Source organism: Alosa alosa, chromosome 1 (assembly GCF_017589495.1).
Source record: "Alosa alosa isolate M-15738 ecotype Scorff River chromosome 1, AALO_Geno_1.1, whole genome shotgun sequence".
NCBI lineage: Eukaryota > Metazoa > Chordata > Actinopteri > Clupeiformes > Clupeidae > Alosa > Alosa alosa.
Genome location: NC_063189.1, coordinates 20,669,238 through 20,682,297, shown reverse-complemented (window position 1 = coordinate 20,682,297; position 13,060 = coordinate 20,669,238). Strand labels below are relative to the sequence as shown.

The window sequence follows — 13,060 nt, the reverse complement described above, 5'->3', positions numbered from 1 at the left end:
TTATTGTGTTACATGCTTCAAATGTAAAGCACTTTGAGCTGCATTCTGTGTATGAAAGGTGCTATACAAATAAAGCTTTATTATTATTATTATTATTACTGACTCCACAGGCATCTAACTGATCTAAATCCAAATTGATATGAAAAGTGATTATTTGCCTCTACAATACCTCTCTCTCTCTCTCTCTCACACACACACTCTCTCTTTTGGCTGTCAGAAAGGCTTTTATTTAAATTACAGATTTCACTTTGAGGCTTTTAATGTTGTTTTTACACCTGATGTACATCAGAGTTATCTTTCTGTGGTACAATCTTATCAAGCAGGGAATCGTGGGCAGCATCTTCAGTTCTGTGTCTGAGTCAGACGCACGTCCAGCCTGACGAAAGAGCCCATGGAGTGCCTGTACTTGTCCAGGAAGAGATACAATGGCCGCCTCTTTACAGATGACCATCCCCAAACCCTAACACACATATGACCTCATCTTTACAGATGACCAACCACAAACCGTTAGACCCATATGGCCTACAAGTGCCCTTATCCCAGCCCATTATACTGTAGTCACCACACAATGATGCCATGATAACAGCCCTGTTAGTGATATTGCAATGCTCCCCCTGCTCTACTTAAAGTACTTCTCTTCAATAGAACTGCTTGTTAAACCCTTCCCAATGCACCAAGGCATCTTAATGCACCACTGGACAATGCGTACACTCGTCACAAAGTCTGTCCACCCAGAAAGACGTCCAAGTCCCAACCCTGGCTTCACAGCCCCAGATGAAGACCCGTCCCAGAAGGAGATCCATCCCAGTGGAACCAGAACAAGTTCCAGAAGGAGAACCGTCCCAGTGGAACCAGAACCAGTTCCAGAAGGAGAACTGTCCCAGTGGAACCAGAACTAGAGCCACACTGACACTGGACCAGCACTATCTGAGCCAAACCAGCCTGCTGAGCATCATGAGGTCCGAAAAGACCAGTCCCTAAGGACTTGAGCTATGTGTCTGGGGAGACCTAATGGCTGGTACTTAGAAAATCTCATCCTGACACACCGTGTGTGTGTGTGTGTGTGTTTATGAAAAACAATTTGTCTGGCCTTGAATAGGTTCATCAGGGATATATATTGTGTACGTTAACAGAATAGTGCTTCCACACTTACACATAGGCAGATGTTTCCAGAAGGCGCACTCCACAAATAGAGGTATTGGCACTTGGCACAAAGTCTCACAAAGGGTGAAAGGTCAAGGGGACTGGGCAAGACCGGAACAAGGGGAGGATCTCCCCTGTTTTGAGCCATCGAGGGGCTGATATTGAAACCAGCACCTGTTTGAGCCAATGAGGGGTTGAGATTGAGGCAGACACAGATGATCTCGCTGTTGTGGCTATATTCAAAACCAGGAATCCCCAAAGCACCCAAAAGGTTGGTCTGTCTAAAGGCCTATTCACACCAAAGATTCGCAATGAGATGAGCTGCAACATTCTATAAACCAGCAACTTGCTGCAACATTCTAAAACCTTGCAACTGTGACTAGACATGGTGAATGTTTCATGACAGCTTGCAACGAAGTGCAACATCTAATTCACACCGCTGCAACTCCTTTCTGCAACAGTTTTGTCTTGTTGCGAATCTTTGGTGTGAATTGGGCCTAACAGTCAATTATCTATGATTGTCCATCCTTTATGAGTTGTGTGTCCATTCTGGATTCCAGATCAGAACATTCCAAAGATATGATTCTCATTCCACATTCCAGAACTCACTCTCTTAGAACATGGGTATTCATTTGGGTTCTCACTCATTCTTATTTGTTCTATCAGAACCATTCTTTCTTTCATTCATTAAAAAAGTTTGAAACAATCACTCATTCAATCAAAATAAAGATTCATTCATGTGTCAAAAACAGGGTTCATTCGTTTACCATCATTCGTTCCAAATGAAATTCCTCCTTCTGTTGCTTTTTTCCACTCATTTAGTCAGGAGTCAGAATTCCCCTGCAGTTCGGTTATTGATCCGAGGTGGAGACCGCACCCCACAAATAATCAGTAACGTTACACCAACCTGTGCCAACAATCTGAGCACCAAAGACACACCCACACACACACTTTCTCAAGTAAATATAATCCTCTTCTGTGCTGTGAGGGCTGGTGGTAATCAAAGTTCCCCAAGTGCAGAAACCAAAAACAAACAAACAAACTGATCAAACAGTGTCATGGCCTCCTCGCCCCACAATGACCTCTGACCCCCCGGGGGGTGGGGTTCCATAGGGTCAAAGGTCACTACGTGTAGAAGATGACCTCGGGGATCTGTCCGTCCTCCACTGAGGTGCCGTTATTGTTGCCGGCGGCGTAGCCAAAGGTGAAGCAGGTCTTGGCTCCGGTGGCAGACGACTCGTGGGTGACCTTTCGCGACCCTTTAGTGCCGTAGTGGGAGTCGGGACCCTGAAAGGAAGCGGAAGTATACCATTACCATCCAGCTTCTTATCCATCCGCAGCTATACCCATACACAGCCTTACCACTAATGGCGGCTATGCCGTACCTGGCACGCTATACCATCAAGCAGCTCCACAATACACAATCAATGCTCTTTAAATGGTAACTTAACAACCATAGTAAACAGCGATTGAACTGGGGAAGCAGGCTTATGGCAATGAAATCAACTGTAAACAAGCTAACAACCACGTTACTGTACCCACTGTCGGTAACCAAGAAGATGAAGTGAGCTGCTTACGGCCAGAACAAGTTGCCTTCTCAGACTGCATGTTTCGCTGCGTAACCAAAGAAAGTGGTAGGCTACTTACAACCTGAACAAGTTGCCTTCTCTGAACCTTTTGAAACCGCTGCGGCTGAAAATGCATGACTATTGCCTTCATATAAGCGGGCCTTCGAGGTGTCCCGATACTTAAGTATAAGTATATATACTCTTTTGATCCCGTGAGGGAAATTTGGCCTCTGCATTTATCCCAATCCGTGAATTAGCGAAACACACTGAACAAACAGTGAGGTGAAGCACACACTAATCCCGGCGCAGTGAGCTGCCTGCAACAACAGCGGCGCTCAAGGAGCAGTGAGGGGTTAGGTGCCTTGCTCAAGGGCACTTCAGCTGCTACTGGTCGGGGTTCGAACCGGCAACCCTCCGGTTGCAAGTCCGAAGCGCTAACCAGTAGGCCACGGCTGCCCCAACTTGCCAGAAGAAACCCAACTCCGCTTCAAGTCTCTGCCTTGCCCATTAATTCTGTATATCGGAACACCTTGGCGATCGTTTTCCCTTACATACACAATGCACAACTCTATACCACAATAAACAATGCTATACCACAATACACAATGCTATGCCATGCAAAACACTATAACACAATATACAACGCTATAACACAATACACAACACTATGCCATACACAACGCCATACCATAATGCTAACCCACAATACACAATCAATGCTCTTTAAAATGGTAACTTAACAACCATAGTAAACAACGATTGAACTGGGAAGCAGGCTTCGCAACAATGAAATCAACTGTAAACAAGCTAACAACCACCGTTACTGTACCACTGTCAGTAACCAAAGAAAGTGGTAGGCTGCCACAACCTGAACAAGTTGCCTTCTCTGAACTGCATGTTTCCTTTGCGTAACCAAAGAAAGTGGTAGGCTGCCACAACCTGAACAAGTTGCCTTCTGGAACCGGCAGATGTTTCCTTTGGCGTGTTGAAAATGGCCACTGGCTGCTCTTCACATAAGCGGCCTTCGAGGTCCCGATACTTAAGTATAAGTATATATACTCTTTTGATCCCGTGAGGGAAATTTGGCCTCTGCATTTATCCCAATCCGTGAATTAGCGAAACACACTCACAGTGAACAAACAGTGAGGCATAACACACTCATCTCAAGCAGTGAGCTGCCTGCAACAACAGCGGCGCCAAGGAGCAGTGAGGGGTTAGGTGCCTTGCTCAAGGGCACTTCAGCTGCTACTGGTCGGGTTCGAACCGGCAAATCCTCCTCGTTGCAAGTCAAGCGCTAAATTCAGCAGGGCCAGCTGCTGCCCCAACTTGCCAGAAGAAACCCAACTCCGCTCAAGTCTCTGCCTTGCCCATTAATTCTGTATATCGGAACACCTTGGCGATCGTTTTCCCTTACATACACAATGCACAACTCTATACCACAATAAACAATGCTATACCACAATACACAATGCTATGCCATGCAAAACACTATAACACAATATACAACGCTATAACACAATACACAACACTATGCCATACACAACGGCACGCTATACCATAAATCATAAATCTCACCCTTTCCATCGTATGTGTGTGTGTGTGTGTGTGTGTGTGTGTGTGTGTGTGTGTGTGTGTGTGCAGGGGTGGGTAGTAACAAGTTACAAGTAACACACGAGTAAAAAGGTATTTCTCTCTCAAAAATATAGACATGTGGAAAAAAGTTACTTGTTACTTGAGTAATTTATTAACAAAGTATTTTTTACTTTTACTTGAGTAGATTTCTCAGATGGGAATATCAAAGTCAAAGTCAAAGTCAAAAGTCAAAGTCTGCTTTATTGTCAATTTCTTCACATGCCAAGACATACAAAGAGATCGAAATTACATTTCTCACTATCCCACGGTGAAGACAAGACATATTTTACCAATTAAAAATAATTTAAAAATTAATTAAAAACTTAAGAATATTTACTTTTACTCAAGTAATTTTTGAAGCGAGCAATTGTATTTTTACTTGAGTATAGATTTTCAGTAGTCTACCCACCCCTGGTAGTGTGTATGTGTACAGTGTACAATGTGTACAATGTGTGTAGTCTGTGTGCATTCTCAGCGGTACCTTGAGCGTGGCACAGGCTGTGTAGTTGACATTGGGCAGGATCTCCACCGGTTCCTTGAACATGACCCTGAAGGTGTTGGCCGACCCGTCACAGCTGAAGCCCGTGTCGTTCTGACCCAGAACCGTGTTACTGTCCGTGTGGATGATCTGGAACAGGGGAACAGGAGCTTACAGTGTGTGTGTGTGTGTGCTGTGTGTGTGTGTGTGTGTGTGGTGTGTCACACTGATACAGTCTCTCTCAGTTCCCAGTGGAAACATACCTGATGTCAGGTAAGCTTACCTGGATGTTGACCTGGTAGTCTGTGGGGCCATGGATGGAGCCGTAGAGTCCAAAGCCAACCACAAATATCCTCCGGTTCACTGAGAACCTGACAGAGAGAGGGAGAGAGAGTGAAGGGAGAGAGAGTGAAGGGAGAGAGAGGGAGAGAGAGTGGAGGGAGAGAGAGTGGAGGGAGAGAGAGGGAGAGAGAGAGTGGAGGAAGAGAGAGGGAGAGAGAGTGGAATATGAATAAAACATTGAGGGATTTTAGGGGGAATGGCAGCATCAAAAACGACTGCTCCCACCGTGCCAACGCCTCAGGTGCGGCAGCGTGGCGCTAAGGCAGCATTGATGCCTGGTGCCGGCCAGCCCCAGCGACTCTCCACCTGGGAGAAGCGCGTGATGCTGCACTCTTTGCCCCGGAGACAGCAGCGTGGCCGGTCGATGAACTCCACCCGAGGCTTGGGGTTCACCGTGAAGTGCAGGAACAGACTCACCACCTCACGGTCCATCAGGATCCCCGACTGGGCTGGGCCTGACACACACACACACACACAGGAAAATAAACACAGACACAGGAAATATTGTGTTATATTCATATTAAACACTTCTGCACTGTTAAGTGGTAATGGAAGGATGTGTGTGTGTGTTTACCTGCGGCAAACTCCTCTATGGTCATGAGGGGGAAGCGGATGAGTGTGAGGGCTTTGCCCAGAACGCGGCGTTTGTTCTCGGGCGTGGGCTGCAGCTGCTGGCGGTGAGCTTCGGCCTCGGCCCACCGCACAGCCGCGCTGAACAGACGCACCTCACGCACGCCCAGAGTGTCCCGCTCCAGCACCGCCACCAGAGTATCTGTAGGGGAGAGAGAGTTATGCTGTATACATGTCTAAAGTAGGAGAGAGAGATGGAGTAATATACAGCTCTATGGAGTAATATACAGCTCTATGGAGTTATATACAGATCTATGGAGTCATATACAGATCTATGGAGTAGACCAGGACCAATATGGGATTTTTAAAAACCGATAAGCAATATATTGGCCGATTTTTGACAAACACAAGGTTAAAATATTCTCTAATATTAAAAAGCATATTGAAAAGTTCTGATCAAGTTGAGACACAATGTGTGTAAATAGGTCTTACTATCTGGTATCCTGATAAATTATGAAATAATTATAATGAAATAAGTAGTGTCAATTCTTTGTTTTTTGATGGACCACATAGCCACAATAACTACTTTCAAGGTTTTCAGTTTCTGTTTAATGACATTTAATTGGCACACTGATTTAACGGTCAGGCTCTCAGTCAGAGGTGTGTGTGTGTGTGTGTGTCTGTCTATGAGGTGTGTGTGTGTGTGTGTGTGTGTGTATACTACCCAGGTCAATGTCGGTGAGGTGTGTATATGTATGTGTGTGTGTGCATGTGTATAGTACCCAGGTCAATGTCGGTGAGGTGTGTGTGTGTGTGTGTGTGTGTGTGTGTGTGTGTGTGTGTATGTGTGTGTACCCAGGTCGATGTCGGTGAAGCCCTCAGCAGCAAGAGCATCTCCAGTGTTCTTATCGATGTTCTCCAGACACAGACTCGCCAGCTGGGGCTCGTCAAACAGACGCGCCTACAACACACACACACAAAATGTACACTTCATAAACACTTACATGTACCATATGTCTGTGTCTACCTGTGCATCATTCCAGAGGCTGTCTTTCACACATCAACAACAATACCTACAAGACTGGCGCAAACACATCTACTCGCACGCACAAACACACACACACACACATTCGCACGGACTAGTAGACTCTGACAATTTTTCAGAATCAAATCACTGGACTTTGTCAAAAATTTGACAAAGAAAAAATCCAGTTTGGCTGGTTAACAACTCAGTAGCAGACATCCATCAACCTCACATACCGATTTTGCTTGACAAAGTCGGCTCACGTTATGCGATGTTGGACTGGAGCAACGTGAGCTGAACTGTCACGTGACTGTTTTCCCAAGATTGTGCCCGCTTGTATACATGAACAGTACTGTTCCTAAACTATCTTTTTAAAGGGACACCAGGCAACGTTTTTGTGTTAATTAATCATCTTCGTAAGTCAGTATATGGTTAAATGACTCATTATGGGGAGAATGAAGGCCCCTACTGCCTGTAGGAAGAATATCCCACTTGCAAGTCTGCGTATCCCACCAAATGTAATCGTAAGCAGGATCAGTTTACAGCACAGAGGCAGGCTAACAAAATGCTAGAGATTGTTGCAAACGTGTGTATAATGGCAGAGCCGGCCATGGGCGGATTATGAACTTTCGGGCCCCTGGGCCCAGATGTTTTAAGGGCCCCCCACTAATTGTCGCATATGTGGGAAGGGGGGTTTGGGGGTCCTCCCCCAGAAAATCTTTAATTTGTATGATGTGATTTCCTGTGTTATGGTGCATTTTAGGGATGGCCAATACTTTAATTCAATCAGATTCATAGCCTACATCCTGATTTGTTGATATTGAGGCAATGATTCCATGCAAAGGCTTGGGCTTCAGGGCCCCTGACCCCGCTGGGCCCCTGGGCCTGGGCCAGTGAGCCCGTGCAGTAATCCATCCTGGAGCGGTGAAGAAACTGGCGAAAACCCTTGGCCGGATGTGCAAAGAAAGGAAAAGAGCTTCCAGACCCGGCGAGGGGGTTTACCGTGAAAAAGCATCATGCTTGCCTGGTGTCCCTTTAATAAACTGTCTGTACACTTACAGTTCTCAAAACTTCGACACAACACACACACACAAAATGTACACTTCATAAACACTTACATGTACCATATGTCTGTGTCTACCTGTGCATCATTCCAGAGGCTGTCTTTCACACATCAACAACAATACCTACAAGACTGGCGCAAACACATCTACTCGCACGCACAAACACACACACACACACATTCGCACGGACTAGTAGACTGACAATTTTTCAGAATCAAATCACTGGACTTTGTCAAAAATATGACAAAGAAAAAATCCAGTTTGGCTTGTTAACAACTCAGTAGCAGACATCCATCAACCTCACATACCGATTTGTGACAATTCGGCTCACGTTGTACGATGTTGGACTGGAGCAACGTGAGCTGAACTGTCACGTGACTGTTTTCCCAAGATTGTGCCCGCTTGTATACATGAACAGTACTGTTCCTAAACTATCTTTTAAAGGGACACCAGGCAAGCGTTTTGTGTTAATTAATCATCTTAAGTAAGTCAGTATATGGTTAAATGACTTATTATGGGGAGAATGAAGGCCCTACTGCCTGAAGGAAGAATATCCCACTTACCAAAGTTCGGTGTATCCCACCGCCGACGAAGCAGGATCAGTTTACAGCACAGAGGCAGGCTAAAAATGCTAGAGATTGTTGCAAACGTGTGTATAATGGCAGAGCCGACCATGGGGCGGATTATGAACTTTCGGACCCCTGGGCCCAGATGTTTTCAGGGCCCCCCACTAATTGTCGCATATGTGGGAAGGGGGGTTTGGGGGTCCTCCCCCAGAAAATCTTTAATTTGTATGATGTGATTTCCTGTGTTATGGTGCATTTTAGGGATGGCCAATACTTTAATTCAATCAGATTCATAGCCTACATCCTGATTTGTTGATATTGAGGCAATGATTCCATGCAAAGGCTTGGGCTTCAGGGCCCCCTGACCCCTTGGGCCCCTGGGCCTGGGCCCGGTAGGCCCGTGCAGTAATCCATCCCTGGAGCCGGCGAAGAAGCAGCGAAAACCCTTGACGGATGTGCAAAGAAAAGGAAAAGAGCTTCAGACCGAGCGAGGGGGAGTTTCGTAGAGAAAAAGCATCATGCTTGCCTGGTGTCCCTTTAATAAACTGTCTGTACACTTACAGTTCTCAAAACTTCGGTTTACATGTAGGGCCCCTCATTATGCTACCATAGAACTGTGGTGCTATTTTGAGCCTTGTTAGTGGTATAGAAATAGCGATTTTTTTTTACTTTGCGTGTGCCCCGAAGACTAGCGTTAAACGCCAATTAGCGGTTTGTGGTAAAACTGGTCACATTCGATTAACATGAAAACATATCCCAGAGAACGGACAAACTCGGTACACATGTGTTATTAACCCCTAGGTTCATTTTGCGCCAGAATTGTCCTTTAACACTACACACACACAAACTTACGGTCATATACAAGCCCATAGAGATACACCTTATCCTTGACCTCACAGTCACACACAAACAAACAAACACACACACACACAGTTGGAAAAGCAGTTACTCTTACTCACGCAAGCAAAAGTTTAACTTACTCTGACATCAGTAAGATATAAAACACACACACACACCTGTGTGAGGAGCATGAAGGCGTTGTCGGCACGGAGGTTCTTCTTGAGGAACTCCACACAGTGTGCCTCCAGAGCGGGCACAGCGTACTTCTTGGCCGTGTAGAGTGTCGTCATCACCGTCTCAGGGCCGATCTGCACCTCATCCGAGTACAGAAACCTGCACACACACACACACGCATTACATACAGATCTACACACACACACACACACACACACACACACACACACACACAACATACAGATTTACACACACAACCACACACATCTACACAGCCACACACACACATGACTTACAGATCTACACAGCCACACACGGCATACAAATCTACACAACCACACACACACGCACATACATCTACACAGCCACACACACACGCATGACATACAAATCTACACAGCCACACACACACACGGCATACAGATCTACACAACCACACACACACGCACATCTACACAGCCACACACACAAGCTTTACACATCTATAAGCACAAACTAAAGATCTACACACCCAAGTGCCGGAACTTGCGGACACAGTGCTGGACGCATGACATACACATCTCCTTTCTTCTTGTATTGTGTTATGATAAAAACAACATGTTGTGTGCCCCCAGAGTGCTCGAAACACACCTGTTCTGCAAAGACCCGTCTCTGCTCTGCCTCTGACCCCTGACCTGTTACTACTGCAGTGCTGTGAAACATTTTGGCTGCCTAAATAAAAGCTGGCGCACTAGTGCAACCCATGTACAGTAAAGAGTTAGTGTGGAGCCCTGGCACGTGCACTGACCCACGCATAAGCTACAGGTTTGCACATTCCCATCTGTACACATGCAACGGGGCTACACATCCCAACACGCAGATCTACAAATATCCACCAAACACACAGATCTACAACCCTCCACCAATCAACACACAGATCTACAAACCTCCACCAATCAACACACAGATTTACAAACCTCCGCTAGTCAAGCAGATTCTGAAGTTAGCTCAGAAAGGGCAGGAAGTCTAATTGCTCTGTAGGCAATAGGCCAGGGAATATGCAAAAAATGCCACCAATCCACAGTTTCCGATGGAAAGCCTGCAGGGGTATCTTGTCCTAATTCCACCAAACAGCCACTGCTGTCTGTACAATTTTTGTCTTATCCTAAACAGAGGAGGCAACATCTGACCCTCACCCCTCCCCTTTAAACGTCAGCTTTAGTTTGACATTCACAATTTGTATGCTACTGAAGGCAACTCCTTAAAGACATAATGGATCTGACCAATACACAGTCCTTCTTTAGCGATCATAATAGAACAGAATAGAATAGAGATTTGTCATTGCACAGTAATACAACGACATTCAGTGCACACACGTACTGGACTCATTAAAAAGGTAGCATAATAAATAGTCAGTAAAATTATACATTCTCATTCTCATTCATTCAATACATTTAGGTTGTGATACACAACCATCAACTTAGTGCCATTGTATGCAAAGTAGTGCAAAATAATAGTACAAATGGAAAAAAAAAACAGCTATACTGCCTTCATTACCAAATAGACCAACATAAGAAGGCTTTTTGCACACCTCTTTTGTTGGGCAGGTGCGTTGGATATGACCAAAGGTCGCAGATCAGGAACTTCATACCTGATGAAGGTCTAAGATCGAAATCTTGTAATTTCTAATAAAAAAATATTGCTTGCGGAATGGTTTCTTTCTAAATTACCAAATAGAGCAAAACGTATAAACTAATAGATCATCCATCACACGTTTTAAAACACCATTTTCCGGCAAATCTGCAAAGAGACAAATGAATTGAGTCTATTTGTCGTCACAAACCCCCTCTCTCCTCACAACTGATCTTTCCAGTCTCTTCAACTGGTTTATCTGCTGTTGCTGCTGAACAAGTGAGATGGTAATTTTCACACCAGTGGAATTCAAAGCACTACGTTTTTATCCAACAACAACCTCACATTTAGACCAGCTTCCACAATAATAATAATAATAATAATAATAATACAAATTACATTCCCATGTCACTTCGAAAACAATAGAACGTTTTAAATTCAGATAATCAATAGAATCCAGTCCACAAGTTACCGGGCAGCATTGACTTAATGGCCCGACACACCGCACAGCACAGCACCATAAATGCGTGTCAATGTCTGTGTGGTGCTTACTTCAGCAGCGCGAGGAAGGCCGCGGGCTCCACGTCAGGAAGCTCGATCTCTGTGGATGTGGTGGCCATGCCCCCGTTGAACATGGCATCGAACACGGCGCTACCCACTGCCAACACAAACCTGAAAACACACAGCAGCTTGTGATCAGCATGTGTTCTCGCACGGTTTAATATAGCATTTACAACAATGACAAATGACAAACTAAATGTTATGCACTGTGTTTGTTTGCAGAACTACCACACAAAAATATCTGCAAATGTTCCTACAAACCATCCTGTGAGTTAACAGAAACGTTGTTTACATTGCAAGACCATGCTATCTGCCAAAGGAAAACGAAAACACGAGCGGACAGCTGCCAGCTGTGCTGATGACTATATTAGCCAACTGCGCTAGCTAGCTAGGTATACATAAACAAACATATTTAACCACACACAACAACTGTAACTTCATGGGAACTAAGCACAATCATAGTAGACGAGTCATAACCTTCGCTCTCACAATTCAGGAACAGTTAGGCGTACCTATGTGCAGGTATTCGTTGAACTCCCATTCCTTTCCCCACCAGAAAATGAACGTCGCTCAAAACTTCGTTGTTGAACAAGAAAGCAAACCTCTCTTTCACTGTGCTTTTTGTAGCCTGCCAGTTGTACACGGGCTCACGGTAGACCAAAACGGCAGCTGCCGCCGGTGGCGCGGACAGCGCCGCGGATTGTGATGGGGGTGCTGGTGGTGCCAGAGCAGCGTTTGACGCTGCCCCTGTCATGTTTGAGGCAGAACCGGCCATCGCACCACCACCCTGCCCGGAGATGGCGGCACTCTGTGCTGAAGGCAGCGGGAGAGAGTTTTGCATGTTCGGCGGATTTCCGGCTGCGACACCGCCGCCTTCAACACCGTTAGGCCCCGGTTGTGGGTTAGACCGTCTCGTCACCCCCTGAGGCCCACCGACCGGCCCATTGGACCCGCCGTTGTTGCTGGCAGCCATGGCGTAAGGACTGTTGCTGGGCTGAACATTGCCCAGGGGCCCAGGACTGGAGAAGTTAAGACAAGGAGCGCGACCGCTATTGTCACCCGCAGCCATCTTGGATTTAAAGCAGGCTGGGGCGAACGAGGTGAAATAACAACAAACTGACGCGCATCGCCAACCGGACGACAGTATGCATGCACCCTATCAAGTGCAAATTCTATAGCAGAGACAGGGTAGCGCACAGGCTAATTTATTATAATCCCAGCAGTATATGTTTTCCTAGATGTTGCTAGACTTACATGTAGGCCCACAATTAGAATTGTTTGAGGATGAATTCAGATGAATTAAACACAGCGCTTCGGACATTAAAAACGGTTTGCATCCATTCACCCACCCAAAAGTCCTTTAGTCTTAACCCTTTCCAGTAATTTGAACGGCGAAAACATTCCCGAATATCATATGATTTGTTTATCAGAAACATTTTTGCTTATTGAAACAGAGGCATTATCCTGATTTATTCTAGCCCATCACT

At 45.6% G+C, this 13,060-nt stretch overlaps 1 protein-coding gene across 1 annotated transcript; it reads right to left on the bottom strand.

The window, feature by feature from the left end:
* Positions 1 to 204: 204 nt before the first annotated feature.
* Positions 205 to 12,717, bottom strand: LOC125304406 (BTB/POZ domain-containing protein 2). Its single transcript, XM_048258649.1, has 9 exons — positions 12,086 to 12,717; positions 11,565 to 11,684; positions 9,404 to 9,560; positions 6,589 to 6,694; positions 5,738 to 5,935; positions 5,420 to 5,618; positions 5,105 to 5,192; positions 4,825 to 4,971; positions 205 to 2,430 (listed from the first exon to the last, which is right to left on the bottom strand). The coding sequence occupies exons 1-9, from the start codon at positions 12,640 to 12,642 to the stop codon at positions 2,269 to 2,271; spliced, it is 1,734 nt and encodes a 577-aa protein (XP_048114606.1). The 5' UTR covers positions 12,643 to 12,717; the 3' UTR covers positions 205 to 2,268.
* Between the last annotated feature and the right edge of the window lie 343 nt (positions 12,718 to 13,060).